Here is a 27250-nt window from a genome sequence, read left to right on the forward strand (position 1 = left end):
CAGGTATAGCTAGGCTGGAGAGGAGAAGCTGCCACCATGGTTGCACTTTCGTTGAAGATCAGCATTGGGAATGTGGTGAAGACAATGCAGTTTGAGCCGTCTACCATGGTGTACGACGCCTGCCGCATGATTCGTGAGCGGATCCCAGAGGCCCTGGCTGGCCCTCGTGAGTCTGACTCCCCAAGTGGCTGGGGTGGGAGTCCTCAGTCCCATCTTATTCCCAGGCCCTCAGCCTTGAGGGATGATCCCACTGTCTGCTGAAACAACTCACCCTTCAGGTCTATGATCCGTAGTTCCTTCCATCCCCTTGAGGCTGAAGGTCATGGGAGAAATAACAAGAGACAGTGGTGCAGCTGTTCAGCACATTGTGCTCTTCATAAGTCTAAGGTGATTATCCTGTCTTCCAGCCAGCGACTTTGGGCTATTTCTGTCAGATGATGACCCCAAAAAGGGTATATGGCTGGAGGCTGGGAAAGCTTTGGATTACTACATGCTCCGAAATGGGGTGAGTACCATTTCATCAAGGACCACCACATCCTCTTCCATCGGCTTCCCCCTGTTCCACCTCCTATTTTCAGTACCCACATCTGTTGTCTCTTAGCCTTCCCCATGCTTTCTTTCCATTGCAGACAGTCATAATACCCTGCTTTTGAACGAACTATTTTCCTTTCAGTAATCCACTTCCCACCCCTCTGTCTTGATACAAAGGAAATAATACCCCTAGCTTAAAGTAGGCCCGTATCTCCCTTTCCTGCCCCAACAGGACACCATGGAGTACAGAAAGAAACAGAGACCCCTGAAGATCCGTATGCTAGATGGAACAGTGAAGACTATTATGGTGGATGATTCTAAGACTGTCACTGACATGCTCATGACCATCTGTGCTCGTATTGGTAAGAGGCCTTGGTAGGGCTGAGGGCTGGGGCTGGAAAGCTTCTGCTCTGCCAAAGACATGGATGTAGTGCCTGGGAGGTTATCAAGTCATCCCCCTTCCCCAGGCATCACCAACCATGATGAATATTCACTGGTTCGAGAGCTGATGGAAGAGAAAAAGGAGGAGGTAACAGGGACCTTACGAAAGGACAAGACACTGCTGCGAGATGAAAAGAAGATGGAGAAACTGAAGCAGAAATTGCATACAGATGATGAGTGTAAGCAGAACTGGAAAAAGGAGAGCTTTGGAAATGGGCATGGTGGGAAGGGCAGCTGTTTATTATGTATTCAGCATCTACTTTTGCCAGGCACTGTTTTACACCCTGGGGATACATCAGTAATAAAACAAAGTCCTACACTCACTGAAGTTACATTTTAGTGAGGGGAGGTAGAAAACGAAGAAATAAACAAAAACCCAGCAACCAGACAGCCCAAGGTCCATGGGGACTTGACATTAAGGGACTCTCTGTGCCCCAGTGAACTGGCTGGACCACGGCCGGACACTGAGGGAGCAGGGAGTGGAGGAGCATGAGACGCTGCTGCTGCGGAGGAAGTTCTTCTACTCAGACCAGAATGTGGATTCCCGGGACCCTGTACAGCTGAACCTCCTTTATGTGCAGGTATGGAGAGGACTAGGCTAGGGTGTGGGACAGGTAGGGAAAGGGGCCAGAAGCAAGGTTAGAGTATTCCCACACCCACACACAACATTTGCCTCTTTTCCCTGTGCTGTCCAGGCACGAGATGACATCCTGAATGGCTCCCACCCCGTCTCCTTTGACAAGGCCTGTGAGTTTGCTGGCTTCCAATGCCAGATCCAGTTTGGGCCCCACAATGAGCAGAAGCACAAGGCTGGCTTCCTCGAGTGAGTGACCACATCCTCTACCCTGTCAGGGCCCATCACTGCCTACCATTGTGACCCCAATGAGCCTGCCTCCCACTATTTCTTCTTCTAAAGTACCAAGGTTTGTCCCACATAGGTACCCTCTTAGCTGCCATCATCCATTTGTCTCCTTACGGGCCCCATGTGGAATACAAATATAGTTCAGTATCTCTGCCCCTACCCTCTGCACCTGAAGCAAGCATATAACTTTTTTCTTTGGATTCTCTGAAAAATCTTGCTGCAGTAGCCGGAGAGTACAGGGTAACACTTTCCTTGTAGGGAGCATTAGATTAAAAAGTCTCACAAGTCTCATCTATTGGTGTTTCTTGAAATGCATAGAATTTGGCGTGACTTTCTCAGCTTCCTAAGTGCACGATCACCCTTCTAGGGAGCTCTTTCTCCTCTTGGTTCCCTGAAATAGTGCTCTAGACCTTCTTTCCCTCAGGGACTGAGCCTCCAACTTAAATTCCCTCACTCCTTTCCCTGCAGGGAGAGACACAGGTCACATTCGAGAGCTCATGCTAAGTCAGCTCTATTTCAGAAGAGAACCCAGACTCTGTTCCCTCAGGATTCTTCTCCCCAAAGATAACACTGTTAGACATTTCCTCATGCCCTTAGGCCCACAGTTCATGGCCCACATGTCCCTGATGCTGTCCTACATGCTGACCCTCCCTTTTCTGGTGTAGCCTGAAGGACTTCCTGCCCAAGGAGTATGTGAAGCAGAAGGGAGAGCGTAAGATCTTCCAGGTGAATGGGGGTAGGGGAAAGTGTTTGTGATGACCTGGGAGCTTTGATGCTTAATCCTACTGGCTAAATGGACTCTCGCCTTCTCCCTGTCTCCCCGCACCTCGCCTCGCTTCTACCCACCAAGCTGTTCTCCCACCTTGCCTGTGCCAAGAAAGCAGAAGACCTGGACTTTTAGTCTCAGCTCCGTCATTGCTATTGCTGTGGAATTCAGTTCAATATTCTTGTTTTCTTTTCTTTACCTCTAACGTGGGATAACAGTACCTACCCTGTGTAGGATTGATAGGAGAGTCAAATGAGATCATGTACCTGAAATTACTGTGAAAGTATAGTCTTTGTCCAAATGTGAGGTGTTATACCCACTCTTTGAATGCTTAGGCCAAAAAGCCTTATCTTTGACCTTCTACTTCCAGACCATCATTCATATCTCCAGAATGTCTGCAAGTTCCTTAACTGTATCCCTTGAATCATCGCTGCTGCATATCCCTGATTGGCTCCCTCCCATCACTCTCATTGCTCATATCCTGTACTCCTGAACCTTTCCAATGTCCCCATTATACTGTGTCGTCATAATTAACAACTCATCTTATTTCCTTAGCTGTGATATTATCCCCATATTTTGCTGAATTCTTCCCTATTTCATGCTCTAAGGCACATAAGAATTGTGGGCAGATGAGTGAGATTGAGGCCAAGGTCCGCTACGTGAAGCTAGCCCGTTCCCTCAAGACTTATGGCGTCTCCTTCTTCTTGGTAAAGGTAGGCTACAGACCCTTCTCATTGCTCTCCTTACTTCCCGTTCTGCCCTTTTATTTCTCTCTGAAAATCTCTGACCCCCAGTACATTTCCCAACGTTCCCTAAGAGTCCTATTCTCTGCCTTGCTCTGACCTTGTGAAAACCTGCCTGTTGTCAGTCCTCTACCACCACTTCCTTTCCTTTCCCTGAATTTCCTTGTGTGTAACAGAGCCTTGTCCTGGGCCCATCCATGGATACCCCAGTTTAGTCCTCCTGGCCACCTCAGCATCCCCTCTGGTCAAGAGCTGATCTGATCATTCACCTCTCATTTGACTTCTGACCTATAACACCAACACCAACCTCTGTCACACAGGAGAAAATGAAAGGGAAGAACAAGCTAGTGCCCAGACTTCTGGGCATCACAAAGGAGTGTGTGATGCGAGTAGATGAGAAGACCAAGGAGGTAATCCAGGAATGGAACCTCACCAACATCAAACGCTGGGCTGCCTCTCCCAAGAGCTTCACCCTGGTGAGTCTGGGGGCTCCAACAGGGTGTTTTAGGATTTTCAGAGAAAAGGCAGCTAAAGAGGTCTTTATCCCTTCCTTGGGGTAAGTGTACTAAGCACTAAGAAAAAAAGAACTTTGGAACTATTATAGTAACATGGAGGCTAGAGTAGATGGAGAGACTTCTCCCAGAGAGTGAGTGATGCTTAAATGAAACAGGTGATGGACTTGTTCTTTAAAATCAACAGAACAAAAATGTAATCAGCAAGCTGAGATCACAGGAATTCTTAGGAGAAAAAAAGGTTATAGAAAGAAAACCGGTCAGGCTAGGTGGCTCAGCCTGTAATCCCGGCGCTTTGGGAGGCTGAAGTGAGTGGACTGCCTGAGCCCATGGGTTTGAGACCCGCTTGGGCAACTTGGCAAGACCTCATCTCTACAATAAATCAAAAATTAGCCGGGCATGATAGTGCGCGCCTGTAGTTCCAGCTACTTGGAAGGCTGAGGCGGAAGGATTGCTGGAGCCCAGCAGGTCGAGGCTGCAGTGGCCGGGAGCGGCCACTGCACTCCAGTCTGGGTGACAGAGTGAGACTCCAACTAAAAAAAAAAAAAAAGAAAGGAAAATAAGCCTCCCTCTTTTGGCAGCAACTATTTACAGTAGTTTTTCCCCTCTGGCTTTATATTTTAAGAGTTATGAATTAAAAACTTATATCAATGTGATGGAATTCCCCAATGACAGAAACAAAAATTGTAGTAAATGCTGCTTTTCCATTTTGGATACAGGAGCCAACTTAACGTGTGGTCATTTAATGACAAATACTATCTCCTCCCAATTTTATCATCAGGGTGAAAGTAAAAGAGATTTCCTAAATGACATGTATTTGAAACTATAACATAGAGGCCACTCCTTAGAAGTAAAATACTCCCTTCCAAGGAGCAAAATAAAGAAATAGAAAGTTGGAGAAAGTGGGCATCTTTCTAGAGGATAAGGAAAGGTGCCTCAACAGCTTGACCTTGGGCCTCCCATCCTACCCATTTCCATCCTGGGCAGATTCACACTTTCCCACTAAGTCCCCACTTTATCACCTTAGGATTTTGGGGATTACCAAGATGGCTACTACTCAGTACAGACAACTGAAGGGGAGCAGATTGCACAGCTTATTGCTGGCTACATTGATATCATCCTTAAGAAGGTGAGCACTTCCTGCCCAGCCTTCTCCTTATCTTCCCTTACCCTCTCCCAAGCCAGTCCTTTAGAAATGGCCACTCAGGTTCTGGAAAATGACTGGTTGCAGAAAGAAGAGACTGCCTTTTCTCCATTTTTCTCTTCTTTAACTACCCCAACTCTTGTTTCTTTTTTCTTCCTACAGAAAAAAAGCAAGGACCACTTTGGTCTGGAGGGAGACGAGGAGTCTACTATGCTAGAGGATTCGGTGTCTCCCAAAAAGTATGAAGGGAGTTGGGCTGATCCCATCTCTCGGGTAGGGAAGGCAAGGCTTGACTCCAAGGGCATTTGGGGGGTGGGGAATGCTTAGGATGGTTCTTTAACAGTTGCAGGCTGCAGTGAGACCTCACGCACCTGTAAAGTTGATGTAACCGGGTGGGAGGGGTAGGGACAAGGAGTCCTTTGCGTGCTCCATAGCCTGCACCTCTCCAGGTCAACGGTCCTGCAGCAGCAGTACAACCGGGTGGGGAAAGTAGAGCATGGCTCTGTGGCCCTGCCTGCCATCATGCGCTCTGGAGCCTCTGGTCCTGAGAATTTCCAGGTGGGCAGCATGCCCCCTGCCCAGCAGCAGATTACCAGTGGCCAGATGCACCGAGGACACATGCCTCCTTTGGTAAGAATGTTCCCGCTTCGACATCAATACCCACGCCCTTGTCCCATCCTCAGTTGGGCCTAGACAGAAGTTAGGCAGTCTTTTCCCATGTCCCTCTTTGTCTTTCTCTCCCTAGCCTCTGGTTCTCTTTTTTTACCTTCTCTTTCCTCTAAATGTTCATTCCGGTTCCTGTTTCTCCCCCCCTTGTCTTGTAGACCTCAGCCCAGCAGGCACTCACTGGAACCATTAACTCCAGCATGCAGGCTGTGCAGGCTGCCCAGGCCACCCTGGATGACTTTGACACTCTTCCCCCTCTTGGCCAGGATGCCGTGAGTATGGGATACAGGAGAGGCTGGTGTTACTAAAGCTGGGACTCCAAGGGATAGGGAGGGGGTTAACCAAACTGGAGCAGATCCTGAGGTATTTTTCTTCCTTTTCTTAGGCCTCTAAGGCCTGGCGTAAGAACAAAATGGATGAATCAAAACATGAGATCCACTCCCAGGTAGATGCCATCACAGCTGGTACTGCCTCTGTGGTGAACCTGACAGCAGGTAGGCTGAATGCCACCCTAAGCGTATGTGACAGGGAGAGGGAGTGCAAGCGTGTGCAAGCATGCGTATGACTTGCTCTGTGTGTGACTATACCTTGACTCATTATGGAAGAGACTGTGTGTGTGCACGTCTCTCAGGATGTGTGTGTGACTAACTGTGTGTGACTGAACTCCTTCCCCAACCTATCGTCTAGCCTGCCCTCTTTCTCATGCTCCTCTTCTTCCTTTTCCCCTCAGGGGACCCTGCAGAGACAGACTATACCGCAGTGGGCTGTGCAGTCACCACAATCTCCTCCAACCTGACCGAGATGTCCCGTGGGGTGAAGCTGCTGGCTGCCCTGCTGGAGGATGAAGGAGGCAGTGGCCGGCCCCTGTTACAGGCAGCAAAGGGCCTTGCAGGGGCAGTATCAGAACTGCTACGCAGTGCCCAACCAGCCAGTGCTGAGGTCAGGGGCCACTGGGTTGGGGCTAGGGAGGAGATAGAATTCAAAGCCAAGGAAAAGGGCCGATTCAGTTTGCAGGATGGAAGTGTGGGCCCCATGGGCCTGGGCAGGGGTTGTGCAGCTTCTGACTGGTGTTCACTCTCCACAGCCCCGTCAGAACCTGCTGCAAGCAGCTGGGAACGTGGGCCAGGCCAGTGGGGAGCTGTTGCAACAAATTGGGGAAAGTGATACTGACCCCCACTTCCAGGTTGGTGACTTACCCAGCCCATAGAACTCCAGCTTCTAGGAAATAATCTCTGATCCTGAATCTAGCTCCTAGTCCCTGCTTCTAAGAATTGACCCCTCAAAACCAACCTGAACCTCTATTTCCAGAGGATGACACTGGGAACTTCCAATCTCTCTTTTAGGGATGAGAATTCAGAACCCCTGATTCCAAACTCAACCTACTAGTTTATTCTTGGCCTTCATTGATGGTATTCTTTAGCCTCTTGTCATCTTTTCCCTGTCTTCCCCGTATATAGCCCTTGCCTCAGCTTGAGAATGTCTTGACACTCCCCCCCCTCCGTGCTTTAGACCATGCCACCCTGAGGACTGTTCCTCTAACTCTCCCTCTTCCCCACCCTATGCCAATTTTCCCAGCTGACTTTTCATCCTGGATTTCCCATGCAGATATGTGCACCCAGAGGGGCTGGGGTTCGATCTTCCCCCGATTCCCCTACGGTAACGGCGTCTGGCCTGGGCCTTCCCAGCTTTGTCCTCTCTGAGCCGCATACACTCGCTTCTGTACCTCTCCCTCAGCCTCCTGGGGGAGCAGAACTTGATGGGAGATAGGGAGGCCTGGCAAAGGCAGGGGCTGAAAAATTGGAGCAGGTAGGGGAGTACAGGAACATGTTCCCAAGATTCCAGGATGACTACTTCTAAACCAAGAGTGAGAAGGAATGCAGTAAGGAAGATGGGGGTGGGAGGGATCCAAGAGATACCTCCCCTCCACTTCCCATTGTAACAGTGCTACGCCTTCCCCATCATCGTCCGAGTGTATCCGCCTCACACACTTCTCCATTTGGTTGGTGTAGGCTCTGTTTCTTTTGGTGTGGGTTTGTTTCTGTGTGGGGGTTCCATCCTGCTGGGTGCTCAAGGCAAGGGCTTGGGGTGGGTTCTGGTTGCTTCTGCATATACTGTCCTGTGATTGGAGTCAATGGGAATAATGAAGCAGCTTATGCCTCTGAGAAATGTCTATGAATCCCAAGTCCAATCTCAGGTTATACTAACTGCTGTTTTCTCACAGGACGTGCTAATGCAACTCGCCAAGGCAGTGGCAAATGCTGCAGCTGCCCTGGTCCTCAAGGCCAAGAGTGTGGCCCAGCGGACAGAGGACTCAGGACTTCAGACCCAAGTTATTGCTGCAGCAACACAGTGTGCCCTGTCTACTTCCCAGCTGGTGGCCTGTACCAAGGTGAACCTTAGAGGCTGCTGTAGCCTGTGCTAAGGGGTGTTAGGCCACACATACGAGCCTCTCATTTCTCTCTTTTGTTCTGGAGGCCTCATTACTCATCCCAGTGACTAGGGTGAGCACCACAAACACTCCTCATGACTCCTTTCCCTTGCTGCATCTCTGACACTCAGTTTACCCACAGGTGGTAGCACCTACAATCAGTTCACCTGTCTGCCAAGAGCAGCTGGTAGAGGCCGGACGACTGGTGGCCAAAGCCGTGGAGGGCTGTGTGTCTGCCTCCCAGGCAGCTACAGAGGATGGGCAGCTGTTGAGAGGGGTAGGAGCAGCAGCCACAGCTGTCACCCAGGCCCTGAATGAGCTGCTTCAGCATGTGAAGGCCCACGCCACAGGGGCTGGGCCTGCTGGCCGTTATGACCAGGCCACTGACACCATCCTCACTGTCACTGAGAACATCTTCAGTTCCATGGGTGATGCCGGTAAGAGCCCCAATGAGTTTCCCTAAACCAATTGCACATCCCCTTGCAGACCCAACCACCTCACCCCTAAGGACTCATCACAGTGTGGCCTCACCAGCCACGTCATTTAACCTCTGAAATCTCTGCTTCCCCATCTATAAAGCAAGAACATAAGCCCAGCTCTGCCCTCCTTGGAGCATTTAAAGAATATACAAAAGTATACACAAAAATATATAGAAAGTGGCATGATTAGGAGATAGCTTCCCACTCTACCCCCTAGCCCCCAAAGTCTTCACAAAGAGTGTCTCATCTTCTCAAGACAATTTACTGAAAATACCCATAGGAGACTGTCCTCTTCCCATAGAAACCCACTGGGCACTCTGTTCTTCTCCAAGATCCTAAACCCAGAAAAAACAGTCCCAAAGAAATCACAAGAACTTCACCAGTCTCTTTACTCCCTAAAAATCCCCATCTACCTTGTCTACACCACTTTCTCCCACTCTTGTTCCCCCTCCCCCAACACCCTCTCAGTGTCTCCAGTTTCCTCACCTGATTGTGCCCTATGCTCTCAGGGGAGATGGTGCGACAGGCCCGCATTCTGGCCCAAGCCACCTCTGACCTGGTCAATGCCATTAAGGCTGATGCCGAGGGGGAGAGTGATCTGGAGAACTCACGCAAGCTCTTAAGTGCTGCCAAGATCCTGGCTGATGCTACAGCAAAGATGGTGGAGGCTGCCAAGGTACAAAGCCTTCTGTACACATCCCAGACTGGGCCCTGAAGGGAAGTAGAGGGGGCCAGATGGTCACCTTCATCTGATGGGGGAGCCTCAGGAAAAGCAGAAAATATAAGAGAGCAAATGTAGGAGCACTCAGGAAGAAAATGAGCCACAAGGCTGCAGCTATGCCAAGGCCTAGGCTTCCAGCCAGTGTGACTCCCTTAATACTTTTTTTTTAACTGACAGATAATAATTGTATATATTCATAGGGTACATAGTAATGTTTCGGTACATATAATATATAGTGGTCAGATCAGGGTAATTAGCCTATCTGTCATTTCAAACAATGATCATTTCTTTGTGTTGGGAACATTCAGTATCCTCCTTCTAGCTATTTGAAACTATATAAGATACTGTTGTTAACTGTAGTCATGCTATAGTGGTATAGAACACTAGAACTTATTCCTTCTATCTAGCTATAAGTTTATGTCCTTTAACAAATCTCTCCTTATCCCTCTGTGGCAGGCAACCATCCTTTTTCTTCCTTTTAGTCCAAGGTCTACTATTCCTGTTTTCCCCTTCTTTCCTGCAAACACCTGCCTGGCATTCCTCTCCTGCTTGGTCTCTCTTGTAAATACACGTAGGCATTCCGTCTCTGGGGTCTCCATTGCTAGCAGTACACAGAAAAACAAGGCATGGGACACTGAAACTTAAGGGCACAAAGGATCATTAGAGGGAAGCCAAAATGAGTCCTAGGTCCCCTGGGCTCTGGGACCTTTCAGTGTACAGCAGTAAACAGGTCTCCTTTTTCCTGAGACGCTTGTTCTAAACTGAGTCCTCCTTTTCCCAGAGAGCCCTACTCACCCCCATTCACTTGCGGTATTCTGTAGGAAGTGTGGGGAAAGAAGCATGATCCCTTTTCCAAGGGGAAAGAAGAAACAATTCCACCTTAAGAAAGGGACTTCAGCATCCAGGGGAAATCCTGGGCACTACTGAGGCTTCCCACTGGCCTTCTGGGGCAGTTCCTCTCAATGGCAGTTGCCCTCCAGTGGGGATAGTCAGAAATGACTTCAAGAAAATAAGTGAATTTTAAACTGAGTCTAGAGGGGTCAGAGAAGAGCTTATTTAGGATCCACAGGGATGCTGGGTGATGACCATCTTTCCACAACTCTCAGGGAGCAGCCGCACACCCTGACAGCGAGGAACAGCAGCAGCGGCTACGGGAAGCCGCTGAGGGGCTGCGCATGGCCACCAATGCAGCTGCACAGAATGCTATCAAGAAAAAACTGGTGCAGCGCCTGGAGGTAAGGCTCGGAAGTTAGCCAGAAGCAAGAAGGAGTGGGGGTACAATGGGAGGAATGAGCTGGAGGGAACATGCAGAGAGAATCAGTTTGTATTTCCTTGAGGGATAGCACGGACTCATCCTGACTACTCTCCTCACAGCATGCAGCCAAGCAGGCTGCAGCCTCAGCCACACAGACCATCGCTGCAGCACAGCATGCAGCCTCCACCCCCAAGGTCTCTGCCGGTCCCCAGCCCCTGCTGGTGCAGAGCTGCAAGGTGAGACTTCAGGACGCATGGGGAAATGGGAAGAGGGAGACTCTCCCACAGTCTCTCATGACATTTTTATCCACAGGCTGTGGCAGAGCAGATTCCACTACTGGTGCAGGGCGTCCGAGGGAGCCAAGCTCAGCCTGACAGCCCCAGTGCTCAGCTAGCCCTCATTGCTGCTAGCCAGAGCTTCCTGCAGGCAAGGAATCTTCTCTCCACCATTCAGACCAGACCCTTTCACCTTTCTAGACTCCTACCTCTCCCACAATGTGAATCCCTGCCAGTGCTCACCATATCCTAACTATCATCAGCCCCTGGACACAAGCCCAGAGTGAGATGGCACACTTCATCTGCCTGTTTATTCTCCAACAGCCAGGTGGGAAGATGGTGGCAGCTGCAAAGGCCTCAGTGCCAACAATTCAGGACCAGGCTTCAGCTATGCAGCTGAGTCAGTGTGCCAAGAACCTGGGCACCGCGCTGGCTGAACTCCGTACTGCTGCCCAAAAGGTATGGGAGCTGAGGTATTGGAATGATGGGGAATCTGTGCAGAATAACCTAAAACAGGGATAATTGTGTAATCAGAGGCATTGGTGAGACACAACAGGACCATTGGCACTCAAAACCCCCTTCTTGTCATCATAGGCTCAAGAAGCATGTGGGCCTCTGGAGATGGATTCTGCACTGAGTGTGGTACAGAATTTAGAGAAAGATCTACAGGAGGTGAAGGCAGCAGCTCGAGATGGCAAGCTTAAGCCCTTACCTGGGGAGACAGTAAGTATTCTTAAGATCTTACTCTTACTCAAATCCTTGCCAACTATGCCCAGAGCCTTCATTTAAACTGCCAGCTCTCCCCAAGAACCTTCTCAAGTTTCCTCTCCTTACTTCCTCTTTCCCCTGAGCCCCTGAGTCTTCCCCCTTCATCCCTAGATGGAGAAGTGTGCCCAGGACCTGGGCAACAGCACCAAAGCAGTGAGCTCCGCCATCGCCCAGCTGCTGGGAGAGGTTGCCCAGGGCAATGAGAATTATGCAGGTAGTGGGCAGAGGGACAGGAATGGGGTATTTGGTAAGGGAGGTAGAGAAATGGGAGCTGCATGAGGCATGGGGCTGACAGAGGATGCCCCTGGGCTCAGGGCCCGGCGGTGAAGGTACCTTTTCCCTTCCCTCCTCTCTCCTTGTCTGTCTAGGTATTGCAGCTCGAGATGTGGCAGGTGGGCTGCGGTCACTAGCCCAGGCTGCTAGGGGTGTGGCTGCGCTGACGTCAGATCCTGCAGTGCAGGCCATCGTGCTTGACACAGCCAGTGATGTACTGGACAAGGCCAGCAGTCTCATTGAGGAGGCCAAAAAGGCAGCTGGCCATCCAGGGGACCCTGAGAGCCAGCAGCGGCTTGCCCAGGTCAGGCATTGGGAAGGGGCCACTCCCTCTGTCTCCCCCACGTCCCTTCTTAAGGCCCAGCCTAATTGGGACCAAAGCTTCTGAGCCTCGTCACACTGACAGGGATGTCTTGTCAGGCCTACTCTAGAGAGTGCTGTTCTGGATTCCACCCTGCATTCTCTCTGCCTTGGTAGAAGTGTCTCAGTTGGACTCAGACTTGGGCCTAGCTAACAACCAAGTTTGGGGAAGTTTAATTACTGTCACTTGATCCCCTAACCTCAGCTGTTCACCCACAACACCACCTTTCCTTTTTCACTTTCAGAGGCAGTAGAGCTAGTTGTCTTCCATGTCCCATGAGTGGAGGGGGATCTCCCAAATTGTTCACTTTGGCAACCCTGTCTCCTTTCCCATTTCAGGTGGCTAAAGCAGTGACTCAGGCACTGAACCGCTGTGTCAGCTGCCTCCCTGGCCAGCGAGATGTGGATAACGCCCTGAGAGCAGTTGGAGATGCCAGCAAGCGACTCTTGGGCGACTCGGTAGGAGGACTAGTGTTGGGGACATCAGAGAAGAAGAACACCAAACCTCCCCTCTAGAATGCTCCTTTGACCTTCACTTCCCAGAGTTGTCCCCTTTCATTACTCCCAGGTTATGTGCCACCCTCCTGGCCCTCTTTTACCAAACTCTTCCTTGCATCATTCGCCATTCTTCCATCTGACTTCCCCTCCGACCCTACAGCTTCCTCCCAGCACTGGGACATTTCAAGAAGCTCAGAGCCGGCTGAATGAAGCTGCTGCTGGGCTGAATCAAGCAGCTACAGAACTGGTGCAGGCCTCTCGGGGAACCCCTCAGGACCTGGCTCGGGCCTCTGGTCGATTTGGACAGGATTTCAGCACCTTCCTAGAAGCTGGTGTGGAGATGGCAGGACAGACTCCGGTATGAAGAGGCAGCGGGTCTGGTTGCATGGTCCCCATCAAGGGTTATGCAGGAGGCACCTAGGTGACCAGAACCCTGATCTGTTCCTGGCTCCCTCCCTCCCCAGTCTCTAGCAGTACTTGAGTGTCTGGGAAAGAAGAACTCTTTTAGAGACAGATAAGAAAGGCCGGGACAATGTGTTGACCTTCTCACCTTCAACAGAGCCAGGAGGACCGGGCTCAGGTCGTGTCCAACCTGAAGGGCATCTCCATGTCTTCAAGCAAACTTCTTCTGGCTGCCAAGGCTCTGTCCACGGACCCTGCTGCCCCCAACCTCAAGAGTCAGCTGACTACAGCAGCCAGGTAAGTAGGAGCTGGGAAGCCCAGCCCTAGAATGTAAGTGAGAGACTGGGGAGGAAGTACTTTATGAGAGGGCCCTGGCTTGGGAATAGTTGTAGGCAAAAGATAAGTAGCTGTATAGGACCCAAGAATGATGACCTATTAGCCTATTCACTCACTTTCTGTCCCTCTTAGGGCAGTGACTGACAGCATCAACCAGCTTATCACCATGTGCACTCAGCAGGCACCCGGCCAGAAGGAGTGTGGCAATGCCCTGCGGGAGTTGGAGGTAGGCACTGGGCAGGCTAACAGGGTTGAGGTTGAGGAACACATTCTGATTGAGGGGCTGAGAGGGTGTCTTGGCTCTCACTTCACCTTCCCGCCTACACAGACAGTTCGGGAACTGTTGGAGAACCCAGTTCAGCCCATCAATGACATGTCCTACTTTGGCTGCCTGGACAGTGTAATGGAGAACTCAAAGGTAAGTGTAGCCAGTAACCCAGGAATAGAGCGGGCAGGAGGATGGAGCTAGCCAGATGCTACTCTGCTGCTCCGAGGACATGCTCTAATTCTCCTGATATCCTCTGTTCCTCAGGTGCTGGGGGAGGCCATGACTGGCATCTCCCAAAATGCCAAGAACGGAAACCTGCCGGAGTTTGGGGAGGCCATTGCCACAGCCTCAAAGGCACTGTGTGGCTTCACCGAGGCAGCTGCACAGGTTATTTTCCTGAGATGGGTTCCTAGAATAACCCCTGCTTTCTTCAGCCTGGTGTACATGTGGATAAAGCAAAGCCAACTCTTTGGAAACTGGGCTTTCCCCTCTCCTGAAGTGGAGATGTTTGTCACAGTTATTGAACACCAGCAGATCTGATCACTGCAGTCCCTGAACCCTGAATCCTAACTCTAGTTAGGATTACACTGTCCAGCCACAAGACCTTTTCCAGCCCTGGCATTCTCAATACATACTAATTAGCCTATACAAATTTTTTCACAGAATTATTATTACTTTATTAAAGTAATACTAGTGATGGAATTTCCAGTTACTTGCGTCATCTCTTAACTTTGCCTTTTACTACATTATCAGTTATAAATCTACCTGTTAGCTCTGAGAGTATTTTGCTTTAGTATATGAAACCTTACAACAGACTGACTTGAGAGTTTATTTTAGACTGTTCTCCCTGAAAGCCTGCCATCCTACTCCCTCCATCTTCCCGACCTCCCTGTGCCTTGCTAGATTGGGTACCCTGCTTCTTATGGCTTGACTTTTTTAAACCTTTTTGTTGTTTGGGTTTTGTTTTTGTTTTTACTTATTTCTGGAGAGACATAAAGAGGAAAAAGCAAAGCTATCATGTGTTGATTGAAGAATAAGTCAATTATACAAATGGTTTTTTGATTTATACCCATCCCTTCCCTTTCAAATCTCTGATGCTTGGCAGTGCTATAACTGTAAATTAACCTAACAACCCTTACAGTTTTAGAACCATGTCTTTTTTGTTGTTGTTGAGAAAGCAGGATTTATTGAGAAGACAGAAAAGCTCCCAGAGTGGAGGGGACCAGACGGAGTTGCCCAGAACCATGTCTTTTAAAGAGGCTGTGTGTGTGTGTGTGTGTGTGTGTGTGTGTGTGTGTGTGTGTGTATTATAAATGACTTTCAAACTTTTTACTGCTACTTACAGTAAGCCATATTTTTTACCCTAACACTCAACATACACACACATCCAAATAGAAGTTTGATAAAACCCTTGCTATATGGTTTTCTTTCCTTTTTTAAAAAATTTTTTAATCTTCTGAAATGTGTGAACATATTTAACAAAACAGGAGAGGTTTTTTCTTTTTTATAGTGTGACTATAGTTTGTTAATATACTTCCAATCATGTAAAACTCTGGAGAATAAATAAATCCTATTCTCTAAACTGATCCCTGCTCCCCTTTGTCACTAATGTCACTATTCATTTCCCACCTGCAGTCTTTATTTTTCACCCTCATCCCCTTTTCTCTCCCTAGGCTGCATATCTGGTTGGCGTCTCTGACCCTAATAGCCAAGCTGGACAGCAAGGACTGGTGGAGCCCACACAGTTTGCCCGTGCAAACCAGGCAATTCAGATGGCCTGTCAGAGTCTGGGAGAGTCCGGCTGTACCCAGGCCCAGGTAATTCAAGGCAGCAGGGACTACTGGCAAGTCTGGGAAAGGGTGGACCAACCCCATGGGGAAAGAGGACAGGGAACCATCTCTGACCTTTCACACATAGCTTCTCTTTGGTATCTGTCTTCTTCTCCTGCCATGTGCCTCCTCATTCTTTAAGTTACTGCTAAATTCCAACTTCTCTGTAGATGTTTGAGCCTACTTTCCCATTTCCCTATTATGACATCTCCATCAGTGTGTCTGTCTTTCATCTCCCCCTCCCCCACACCCCTTTCATCTTCAGGTATCTCTAATTCCTAACTCTTGACTTTTCTGATGACTCTCTCTTTCCTATTTAGACTTCCCAGGGTATTGTTCTCCATCCCCCAACCCTAAAAGGGCTCCTCCTTGGGAATGTGCACTTCCTTTCTGTCCTCATTTGACTCTTCCATGTGTCTCCTCAGGTGCTTTCTGCAGCCACCATTGTGGCCAAACACACCTCTGCACTGTGTAACAGCTGCCGCCTGGCTTCTGCTCGTACCGCCAATCCTACTGCCAAGCGCCAGTTTGTACAATCAGCCAAGGAAGTGGCCAACAGCACAGCCAATCTTGTCAAGACCATCAAGGTTCCCAGTATCTGAATTCCCAGCATCTTCCTGACCTGTCCAGTCTTCTCTCCCTTGGGTCCCCAATTACTCTGTGAGGCTTTCTGTCAGATCCCAACTGCCTGAGTCCAAGCCCTTTCCTTTCCAGACTGACCAACACCAGCCTCCCTCCAAATCCTTAAGTCCTGAGAGGGAGACTGGCCTTCACTTTCTATGCTTCCCATGCCTGCAATCTGAGTCCTGGGCCTCTCTGTCACTTTAGGCGCTGGACGGGGCCTTCACGGATGAGAACCGCGCCCAGTGCCGAGCAGCAACAGCCCCTCTACTGGAGGCTGTGGACAATCTGAGTGCCTTTGCCTCCAACCCTGAGTTCTCCAGCATTCCTGCCCAGATCAGCCCTGAGGTGAGGCAATGTGAAGGGAGAACTGATGAGCCAGCTTCTCCTCATCTTCTGGGGAGTCTTGAAACTTACCTCCCTGCTGCTCCCCTCCCCAGGGCCGGGCTGCCATGGAGCCCATTGTGATCTCTGCCAAGACAATGTTGGAGAGTGCTGGGGGACTCATCCAGACCGCCCGGGCCCTAGCAGTTAATCCGCGGGACCCTCCACGCTGGTCAGTGCTGGCTGGCCACTCCCGTACTGTTTCAGACTCCATCAAGAAGCTTATTACAAGCATGAGGTATTGAGGGGTGAAAGAACCGGTGTGGCTGGGGGGTACATATTGTGGCAGAATAGAGGGGTAGGCACTTAGGTGCAATTAGATGGGATAGTGTTGAGGGATTGCCTTGTTTTAAGGGGATGTTCTTGGTGTTGGAGTCTGTGATGTGTCTGCAGGGACAAGGCTCCAGGACAGCTGGAGTGTGAGGCAGCCATTGCAGCCCTGAACAGCTGTCTACGGGACCTAGACCAGGCTTCCCTTGCTGCAGTCAGCCAGCAGCTTACTCCTCGTGAGGGAATCTCTCAAGAGGTGAGAGGGAGAGGGTTATTTGAAAGTTGTGACTGGGAAGAAAGATATCAGACTCAAGGAAGATGGGAAACAGGGAGTGGGCTTCACAAGGACATCAAAGGGCTGGGACATGCCAAGGAGGGCTAGGGAGTTTGGTATGACAGGAAGAGTGATGCCAGGCTCAGTGGCTCAGCCTGTAATCCCAGCGCTTTGGGAGGCTGAAGTGAGTGGATTGCCTGAATCCGCGGGTTCAAGACCTGCCTGGGCCACTTGGCGAGACCTCATCTCTACAATAAATAAAAAAAAAAAATCAGCTGGGTGTGGTAGCGCGTGCCTGTAATTCTGGCTACTCAGAAGGCCGAGGCAGAAGGCTCGCCGGAGCCCAGCGGGTTGAGGCTGTGGTGGCCGGGAGTGTGCCACTGCATTCCAGTCTGGGTGATGGAGTGAGACTCCAACTCAAAAAAAAAAAAAAGAAAGGAAGAGTGGTGATCGGTGCAACTAGAGGGTCCTGTTGAAGGTCACAATCAGAGCTGATGTCCACTTCCTCCCCAGGCCTTGCACACTCAGATGCTCACTGCAGTGCAGGAGATCTCCCATCTCATTGAGCCACTGGCCAGTGCTGCCCGGGCCGAAGCTTCCCAGCTGGGACACAAGGTACCTAGAGAGACACATGGGGAGTCCTGGGGGTAGAATGAGAGGGGGGGTCCTGACCCCCATTCCAACCCCTTGCCTTAGGTGTCTCAGATGGCCCAGTACTTTGAGCCACTCACTCTGGCTGCTGTGGGTGCTGCCTCCAAGACCCTGAGCCATCCACAGCAAATGGCACTCCTGGATCAGACTAAAACGTTGGCAGAGTCTGCCCTGCAGTTGCTATATACCGCCAAAGAGGCTGGTGGTAACCCCAAGGTACTGAGGGTTGAGAGGGGAGGTCTGATACTAGTAAGAAGGCAGAGAAGCAGGGACAGCAGGGCTCCCCTTCACTCACTCATTCTGTCCTCACAGCAAGCAGCTCATACCCAGGAAGCCCTGGAGGAGGCTGTACAGATGATGACAGAGGCTGTAGAGGACCTGACAACAACCCTCAATGAGGCTGCCAGTGCTGCTGGGGTCGTTGGTGGCATGGTGGACTCCATTACCCAGGCCATCAACCAGGTTAGAGTCTTGGGGTGCCTGTGGACACTGAGGCTACCCCGGGCCAGGGCCCCCAAGTATGGTGGCAGAAACCCTGACAATCTTTCCCCTTCCCTGTGCTCCCCCTCAGCTAGATGAAGGACCAATGGGTGAACCAGAAGGTTCCTTTGTGGATTATCAAACTACTATGGTGCGGACAGCCAAAGCCATTGCAGTCACTGTTCAGGAGATGGTGAGTTTGAGAGATTCTCAGAGGACTGCTCTAGGAGAGCTGAGTTTGGACATCATTTCACTTCTTCCATTATTACCAGGTAACCAAGTCAAACACCAGCCCTGAAGAGCTGGGCCCTCTCGCTAACCAGCTGACAAGTGACTATGGCCGTCTGGCCTCACAGGCCAAGCCTGCAGCTGTGGCTGCTGAAAATGAAGAGGTAAACATGGAGGCAGCTCTGACCTTACCCTGTCCTTCACAGGAAATCCCAGTGGCATGTCCTTTGTTCCCATTGTGTCAGCCTCTAGGGTTGTCCACCCTCACCCCCTCTAGTCTTTCAGAGAAAGAGGAGCACACCCCAGGGCCACTCCACTAAAGAGCAATCAGGGCTCTTTGTAGGGACAGAGGATCCAGGGATCAGTCACAGGGAGAAAGGAGACAGCTCAGAATCCCGGGACTTCCTGGTTCTGCTTCTCTTGCCTCTGCCGCCCCTCATCTGGGCGTACAGCCACCTCTCTGCCGTGCTGCCAGTCTGTATTCCCTTGTCCTTGTTGCAAACCCGTGAATCTCTTCCTTCTCTAGTCTTTTGGCTTTCCACGAAAGCAAGTAGTTGGATCTTAGCAGGACACACTTAATCCCCAACCCCAGACCCTCCACAATCGCATATAGGCCAAACTGTAATCCATGGCCCTCTGATTCAAATACCCAAGCTTGAAATGCTTCTCTCTTCCCTAACCCCATGATGCTTAACACAATCCTCACTAGTTGCTGCCTACATATTATTATATTCCACGTGTAGGTGGTGACCTCCTGTGTAAAGGATATGAAACTGGAAAAGTCTATGTGCTAGGAACCTTCTCACAGCTTCTTTAGTCTCTGGTGTGTTTGTTTCCTGTGCCCTTAGTGATTCCTCTGAGCACAGTGGAGGTGCTCTGAGTGCCCCTTGGAAAATCTTTCTTTCCCTCTGCTCGCAGATAGGTGCCCATATCAAGCACCGGGTACAGGAGCTGGGCCACGGCTGTGCAGCTCTGGTCACCAAGGCAGGTGCCCTGCAGTGCAGCCCCAGTGATGCCTACACCAAGAAGGAACTCATAGAGTGTGCCCGGAGAGTCTCTGAGAAGGTGACAGTGCTCGTCCCTGCCTGGCTCCCCAACCCTGCAGTCTCTGTCATTCTCCTCCAACCTTCCCAGCCCTCTCCTCTTGTTGCTTTTTCCAGGCATGGGTGACCTTTCCCTTTCACTTGGAACTACCACAGTCCAAGTTCACTTTCCCTGCCCCAGGTCTCCCACGTCCTAGCTGCACTCCAGGCTGGAAATCGTGGCACCCAGGCCTGCATCACAGCAGCCAGCGCTGTGTCTGGTATTATTGCTGATCTTGACACCACCATCATGTTTGCTACCGCTGGCACACTCAATCGTGAGGGAGCAGAAACTTTTGCTGACCATCGGTAAGGTGGGAACTAGGCCTGAGGGAGGCAGGCTGGCTGGGGCATGAAGCCAGAAAAGGCAGCTCATTGGGAGAAGACCTGGATGGGGAAGCCTGGAGAGAGGTAGGGGAGATCTGAGGAGAGCTGACCAGGCTGGGTCCTCCCTCAGGGAGGGCATTCTGAAGACTGCAAAGGTGCTGGTGGAGGACACCAAGGTCCTGGTGCAGAATGCAGCTGGGAGCCAGGAGAAATTGGCGCAGGCTGCCCAGTCCTCTGTGGCCACTATCACCCGCCTCGCTGATGTGGTCAAGCTGGGTGCTGCCAGCCTGGGAGCTGAGGACCCTGAGACCCAGGTATCTACCTGACACCCCTAATTTTGGCCACAGTCACATCCCGTCCCCCTTCTTCCTCCCACAGACCAGAGTTGTCGCTCTCACCCACAGGTGGTGCTGATCAATGCAGTGAAAGATGTAGCCAAGGCCCTGGGAGACCTCATCAGTGCAACGAAGGCTGCAGCTGGCAAAGTTGGGGATGACCCTGCTGTGTGGCAGCTTAAGAACTCTGCCAAGGTTGGAGGGAATGAGAGCAGCATTAGGAGGGGGTGGATTGATGCACTTACTCTCGTTCCTTAAAAGGATGCCCTCCCTACTCCTCCGATACACCCAGGTGATGGTGACCAACGTGACATCACTACTCAAGACAGTGAAAGCTGTGGAAGATGAGGCCACCAAAGGCACACGGGCCCTGGAGGCAACCACAGAACACATACGGCAGGAACTGGCGGTAAGTGTGAGTCTGGGGCATCAGGGACTAGGGTCAGAGAAGGGATTCGAGATCTGCACCTCACATATATTCAGAGATATAAAGAGTCATACACATTCTCTCTCAATGCCAAACTTCGTAAGTGAGCTACTTAAATCTTTTCCTTCTTCACCTATTCACTCCTTAGTGTTCAGTAACTGTCTTTCACCGCATTCCTCCTACTTTCTCCAGTCACCAATGGCCTCTTCTTAGTTGCCACATTCAGTAGCATCTTGGCCTTCACCCTCTTGAAACATTTCTAAAGCATTCGACTCCATGAACAAGCCTGTCTGAAATTCTCTCTTCCTTTGCCTTTCTTTTTTTTTTTTTTGAGTTGGAGTCTCGCTCTGTCATCCAGACTGGAGTGCAGTGGCCGCTTCCGGCCACCGCAGCCTCGACCTGCTGGGGCTCCGGCAATCCTTCCACCTCAGCCTTCCAAGTAGCTGGAACTGCAGGCGTGTGCTACCACGCCCAGCTAATTTTTTGATTTATTGTAGAGATGAGGTCTCACCAAGTTGCCCAGGCGGGTCTCGAACCCGTGGACTCAGGCAATCCACTCACCTCAGCCTCCCAAGGCGCGGAATTACAGGCTGAGCCCCCGAGCCCAGTTCCTTTGCTTTTCTTGACCCTGACTTTTCCCTTGATTCTCAAGCATCTCTTCTGTGGTCATCATTGAAGTATCTTCAACCTGGTAAATGTAGAAACCTTTCTAGAATTGTACAAATAGCCTTCCTTTCATTGCCATTCTCTAAGAAGTTGACTTCCAGTTCTGAGTTTAGTTTTTTTATTTTTTTTTCAATTGCCTGTTTGACATCATCAATACCTAGATGCAGTGCCTCAAGCCATGACATGGTACTTCCTTTCATGGTGGTAACCGCCTCCCAGTCATGAAGATTCCACCTCAGTCACCTTTAACTTCAGTCTTATTCATCACATTCAGGCTACTGCCAGGTCCTTACACCCCTCCTCTGTGGTCCCACCATCAGCTCTGTGTTCAGACTTCCATTAGCTCCCCACCTCGGTCTCCCTGCTTTCAGTCTCTACCACTTACCACTTCCCTCTCCTCCCACGCATCTTTCCAATTTCTAAATTTATCTCTTTTTTTTTTTGAGTCAAAGTCTCATTCTGTCACTGAGGCTGGAGTGCAGTGGCACAGTCATGGCTCACCACAGCCTCATCCTCTTGGGCTCGGTTGGTCTTTCCATCTCAGCCTCCTGGTAGCTGTAACTATAGGCACATGCCACCATACCTAGCTAATTTTAAGTTCATCTTTTTGGTGTTCTGTTTTCAACTTTTCTTGGAGATGTTTAAATTGGAACTTTCTGCCTTCCATTCCTGGTCGTTCCTGTCTTCTCTGGTCTTTCCCATCTGAATAAATGGTACCCTTTCAGTAACTTATTTCCTAAAGCCAAAAACCCAGCTTTAATATCTTAGACATCTCTCTTTCTCTCATTCTCCACATCTAAGCCCATCAGCAAGTCTTGGTAGTATTCCCTCCAAATAGATCTCATTTTCGCTTTCCCCATCTTCTACCACCATCATCTTGTCCAAGCCTTCATCAATCCTTATCTGGATTTATGCAGTAGTCTCTGTCTGATCTCCATGCTTCAACCCTTGACCCTCTGATCCATTCTTTCTACACAGTAGCCAGAATTAGTTTTTTAAAACGCAAACTAGATTACATCACTCCACTCCTTAAAACCCATTAGTGATGGCCCCTGCTTGCTTCTCCAGTCTCATCTCTCGCCTCTCCCATCTGTGCCCTCATTCCGCCAGACTCTGTCAGTTCTGAGACTGGGCTGAGTCTTCCCTTGGGGAGGGCATTCTTGCTTGCTGTAGGCTCTTGCATGTGCTTTTCTCCAATCTTTTGAACATCTGGCTCCTTCTAGTTCTTCAGACTTCAGCTTAAATGCCACCTCCTTGACCACCTATCTGAAATAGGTTCTCATTTTTATTTCTCATCACAGTATTGTCTTTATTTCCCTCATAGCCCTAATCACAGTCTTTAGTTTTACTACTTGTTTACTTATTTATCCTGTGCCCAAAACTAGAATGTAAGCTCATGAGAACAAGGACTTTGTCTCCCTTGTACCGCATTGCATCCAAGCACCTCACACAGAATCTGCCACCTAGTGATATTTAATAAACATTTGTGGATTGAACATATATATCAAAATATTTTTATGACTTGTATGTTTATGTAAAATCATAAAAGTTCAAGTCCCCAGCTGGACTTGGTGGCTCAGCCTGTAATCCCAGCGCTTTGGGAGGCCGAGGTGAGTGGATTGCCTGAGCCTGTGGGTTCAAGACCTGCCTGAGCAACTTGGCGAGACTTCATCTCTACAATAAATAAAAAAAATTAGCCGGGCATGGTAGCGCGCGCCTGTAGTTCCAGCTACTTGGAAGGCTGAGGTGAAAGGATCACCGGAGCCCAGCGGGTCGAAGTTGCAGTGGCCGGAAGCAGCCATTACACTCCAGTCTGGGTGACAGAGTGAGACTCCAACTAAAAAAAAAAAAAAAGTTCAAGGCCCCAACCTTTTCTCCACCACTCCTATATTCTAGAATAATCCTTGATACTTTCTCACTTGATGTATTGATTATTCATGTCCTATCATTTACCTAAAACGCCCTCCTGTTATCCATATATTTTTTATGATCCACTCTCCAACTCACCCCTTCAAGGCTTCTCTATTTTAGGAATGAAAACCCTACCAAAAGCTACTTCTATAATTTCAAATAAACAAAATGTCCCAAACTGCCTCAGTCAGAAATGATGACCAACTAAGCTGTTATATTATCTGTGATGTGTGAATGTCTGAAAGGACTTGACCTACAATAGGAAGTCAGGGAATACTTATTGAAGGAACAGGTGGATGAAAGAACCAAATCACACAAGCATAGAGCACTGTATTGCCTCAATCTCAGTCACCGTAAAATCTTTATTCTTGTTCTTCCCCTATAGGTTTTCTGTTCCCCAGAGCCACCTGCCAAGACCTCTACCCCAGAAGATTTCATCCGAATGACCAAGGGTATCACCATGGCAACAGCCAAGGCTGTCGCCGCTGGCAATTCCTGTCGCCAGGAAGATGTCATTGCTACAGCCAATCTGAGCCGTCGTGCTATTGCAGATATGCTTCGGGCTTGCAAGGTAGCAATCCTGGTAGTGAAGCAGAAATCTGGAATAGAGAGGCAGCTTCGGGGCAGAGCACGGTGGGGGAGAAACCATAAGGGTTTGAGGGACCTAGAGCTCTTTCAAATCCTAAAGCTGGCATGTTTTTCTGGGGGACAGGAAGCAGCTTTCCACCCAGAAGTGGCCCCTGATGTGCGACTTCGAGCCCTGCACTATGGCAGGGAATGTGCCAATGGCTACCTGGAACTGCTGGACCATGTGCTGCTGGTGAGAGAGGGGGTGACTTGCCCCTCACACCAGCCTCCCTGAGTACACAGGCCTCTTCCTGCAAGCCTTGCTCAAATCTTCTTGCTCTAACTTTTTGCTCAAGTCTTTTCACATCTGTTTCCCAAATCTATTCTTATTGTCTTCCCAGTCTCCCTTTCACCAGGACCCCATCATTCTTACCATCTTTGGTTCTCCCACTTAACCTCTATTCCTTTTTCTTTTTTCCTTTCTTCTCACCTGACCACTCCCTTCTCTACCTCCGTCATCTCTTCTTTCTTCTCATTTCATCACTCTCCTTGCTTCTTGTCAGCCGGTGAGTGACATAGCCCCACTGTCTCCATCATGTGTGCAGTGTGATGCATGGAGTGTACTTGGATAGGCAACATGGTATTTGAGGGATGTGGTGTGGAATGCTCTATGGATGGCAGGGACATGGTCTGCCCTGTGTCATAGACCATGGTAGGCCCTAAGATGTGATGCCCTTTGCCCCCTTCCCCCTCTTCCCTAGACTCTACAGAAGCCAAGCCCAGAACTGAAGCAGCAGTTGACGGGGCACTCAAAGCGTGTGGCTGGTTCAGTCACTGAACTCATCCAGGCTGCTGAAGCCATGAAGGGTGAGGGGTGACCAGGGGCGAGGAGGGAAGGAAAACTTTGTCATGGTGTGATCTTTCCTTCTCAGGTCCATGACTCTGAGCTAGCCTCCTTCCATAGTCCCCACAGGTGCCAGGGCCTGGTGATGCTAACCATGCTCCCCAGTGCTTCTGACCTCCTTGCTCTGCCTTAGCGTCTTCCTTCTCCCTTTATCCCACTAGGAACAGAATGGGTGGACCCAGAGGACCCCACAGTCATTGCTGAGAATGAGCTCCTGGGAGCTGCAGCCGCCATTGAAGCTGCAGCCAAAAAACTAGAGCAGCTGAAGCCTCGAGCCAAACCCAAGGTCAGTCCGCTCCCTCCCGCCGCCTACTCTGCCTCATGGCAGGATAACCCCACCTTCAGGCTTATCTCTGACTCTGACTTTGTATCTCCCTCTGCAACCTTTGTTCTTCTTTTTTTCTTTTTCTTTTTTTTTTTGAGTTGGGGGTCTCACTCTGTTGCCCAAGCTGGAGTGCAGTGGCAGGATCATGGCTCACCTTGCACCCTCGACCTCCTGGGCTCAGGCTATCCTTCCACCTCTGCCTCCCGAGTTGCTGGGACTATGGATACACGCCACCACGCCTGACTAATTTTTTTATTTTATTTTTTAGTTTTTATTTTTTATTATTTTTATTGTTTTGAGTTGGAGTCTCACTCTGTCTCTCAGACTGGAGTGCAGTGGCTGCCCCCGGCCACCGCAGCCTCAACCTGCTGGGCTCCGAGATCCTTCCGCCTCAGCCTTCCAAGTAGCTGGAACTACAGGCGTGCTACCACACCCAGCTAATTTTTGATTTATTGTAGAAATGAGGTCTCGTCAAGTTGCCCAGACAAGTCTCGAACCCGCGGGCTCAGGCAATCCACCCACCTCGGCCTCCCAAAGTGCTGGGATTACAGGCTGAGCCACCGAGCCCGTAATTTTTTTACCCCGGCCAATTTTTTTATTTTTTTGTAGAGATGGTGTCTTGCTTTGTTACCTAGGCTGAACCTTTGTTTCTTTATTGCAGGAGGCAGATGAGTCCTTGAACTTTGAAGAGCAGATACTGGAAGCTGCTAAGTCCATTGCAGCAGCCACTAGTGCACTGGTAAAGGCCGCATCAGCTGCCCAGAGAGAACTGGTGGCCCAAGGGAAGGTAAGTAATGCCCACAAGAATGAGGACAGGGTGGCAGTTTTGTTGTCCACACCCACATCAGTAGTCTGAGCTTTGAAGAGCACAGGTCTAAGCAGGCTCTCCTCATTCCTCCACAGGTGGGCGCCATTCCAGCCAATGCACTGGACGATGGGCAGTGGTCCCAGGGCCTTATTTCTGCTGTAAGTGTACACCAGCTAGGTCTCTCTGAGTTTGAGAGACTTGAGAAGTCTGGAGTGGGGATGGAATAGAGCAAGGGGCATATTTTCACCTACCTCTCCCTTCTTTAGGCCCGGATGGTAGCTGCAGCCACTAACAATCTGTGTGAGGCAGCCAACGCAGCTGTACAAGGGCACGCCAGCCAGGAGAAGCTCATCTCTTCAGCCAAGCAGGTAGCTGCCTCCACAGCCCAGCTGCTTGTGGCCTGCAAGGTCAAGGCTGATCAGGACTCGGAGGCAATGAAACGGCTTCAGGTGAGAAATCATGGCCTATCCCATTGCACCATGGCCTGTACCACTTTAACCTTTACCCCAAGGTGCATGTTTCTGTGAGGGAGTTGAGGGGCTCTCTCGGCTGGAGTCCTATCTGAGTTTTCAACTCATGCTGCTTCTCTCTGCCCAGGCTGCTGGCAACGCAGTGAAGCGAGCCTCAGATAACCTGGTGAAAGCGGCACAGAAGGCTGCAGCCTTTGAAGACCAGGAGAATGAGACAGTGGTGGTGAAGGAGAAGATGGTTGGGGGCATTGCCCAGGTGAGCTTTTGCCCCAGACACTCTGAGAGAGCTGTCAGAGGACAGCCGTATTGCCTGGGCTGTCCTCGCCACCCTGTTCCCCCAGTGTCCATCCTCGCTGACCTGAGTCCCTGACCTCCATTCCTCAGATCATTGCAGCACAGGAAGAGATGCTTCGCAAGGAGCGAGAGCTGGAGGAGGCACGGAAGAGGCTGGCCCAGATCCGACAGCAGCAGTACAAGTTCCTGCCATCAGAGCTTCGAGATGAGCACTAGGGAAGCAGCTTCTATTTAATGCAGACCCCGCCCAGAGACTGTGCCTGCCACTGCCAAAGCCTTCTGGGCTGCCAGGGGCCAACCTGCTCAACCCCAGCACTCCCCAAAGTGCCTGCCAAGCCCCGGGCCTGGCCCTGCCCAGTCCCACTGCACATCCTGCGTCCCCTCCCCAACCCCAAGTGCCTTCATGCCCTAGGGCCCCCTAAGTGCCTGACCCTCCCCAGAGTATTAACGCTCCAAGAGTATTATTAACGCTGCTGTACCTCAGTCTGAACCTGCCAGGGCCCTAGCCCACTCCACCCTTCCAGCAGCTTCCAGCCAGTCCCCACAGCCTCGTAAGCTCTGTTCATTCTTTTTTGATACTGTCTATCCTGACCCCCAGCTACCGCTGTGGGTTACAGGGTTGTAAGCCTCAAACAGGTCATGCTCCAATAAAGGTGATTCTACCTGCAA

General features: G+C 50.3%; 1 protein-coding gene across 1 annotated transcript; it reads left to right on the forward strand.

The window, feature by feature from the left end:
* Positions 1-27250, forward strand: TLN1 (talin 1). Its single transcript, XM_008063129.1, has 56 exons — positions 1-166; positions 408-505; positions 764-893; positions 999-1151; positions 1411-1553; positions 1668-1795; positions 2500-2560; positions 3209-3313; positions 3664-3819; positions 4883-4984; positions 5162-5238; positions 5449-5629; positions 5824-5937; positions 6051-6159; positions 6396-6604; positions 6750-6848; positions 7887-8054; positions 8236-8530; positions 9082-9248; positions 10400-10528; positions 10668-10784; positions 10861-10974; positions 11148-11282; positions 11418-11546; positions 11703-11805; positions 11960-12168; positions 12564-12683; positions 12883-13080; positions 13282-13421; positions 13593-13686; positions 13789-13878; positions 13993-14115; positions 15402-15545; positions 15983-16144; positions 16386-16526; positions 16619-16800; positions 16956-17088; positions 17620-17721; positions 17803-17973; positions 18070-18219; positions 18329-18430; positions 18510-18629; positions 19384-19530; positions 19690-19856; positions 20005-20188; positions 20279-20404; positions 20502-20618; positions 23599-23784; positions 23926-24033; positions 24542-24647; positions 24846-24970; positions 25671-25796; positions 25913-25975; positions 26084-26266; positions 26415-26543; positions 26672-27250. Exons 1-56 carry the CDS (start codon positions 37-39, stop codon positions 26795-26797), a joined length of 7626 nt encoding a protein of 2541 aa, XP_008061320.1. The 5' UTR covers positions 1-36; the 3' UTR covers positions 26798-27250.

This window comes from Carlito syrichta, unplaced genomic scaffold (genome assembly GCF_000164805.1).
Source record: "Carlito syrichta isolate Samal-C Ts95f unplaced genomic scaffold, Tarsius_syrichta-2.0.1 Scaffold306593, whole genome shotgun sequence".
NCBI classification, from domain to species: domain Eukaryota; kingdom Metazoa; phylum Chordata; class Mammalia; order Primates; family Tarsiidae; genus Carlito; species Carlito syrichta.

Excerpts from the sequence above, each read along its gene's own strand:
- TLN1 (XM_008063129.1), top strand. The coding sequence starts at position 37 with ATGGTTGCACTTTCGTTGAAGATCAGCATTGGGAATGTGGTGAAGACA. Across the intron at positions 11,547-11,702 it reads AGCCCTTACCTGGGGAGACA|ATGGAGAAGTGTGCCCAGGA; the intron begins GTAAGTATTCTT and ends CTTCATCCCTAG. Across the intron at positions 26,544-26,671 it reads TGGTTGGGGGCATTGCCCAG|ATCATTGCAGCACAGGAAGA; the intron begins GTGAGCTTTTGC and ends TCCATTCCTCAG.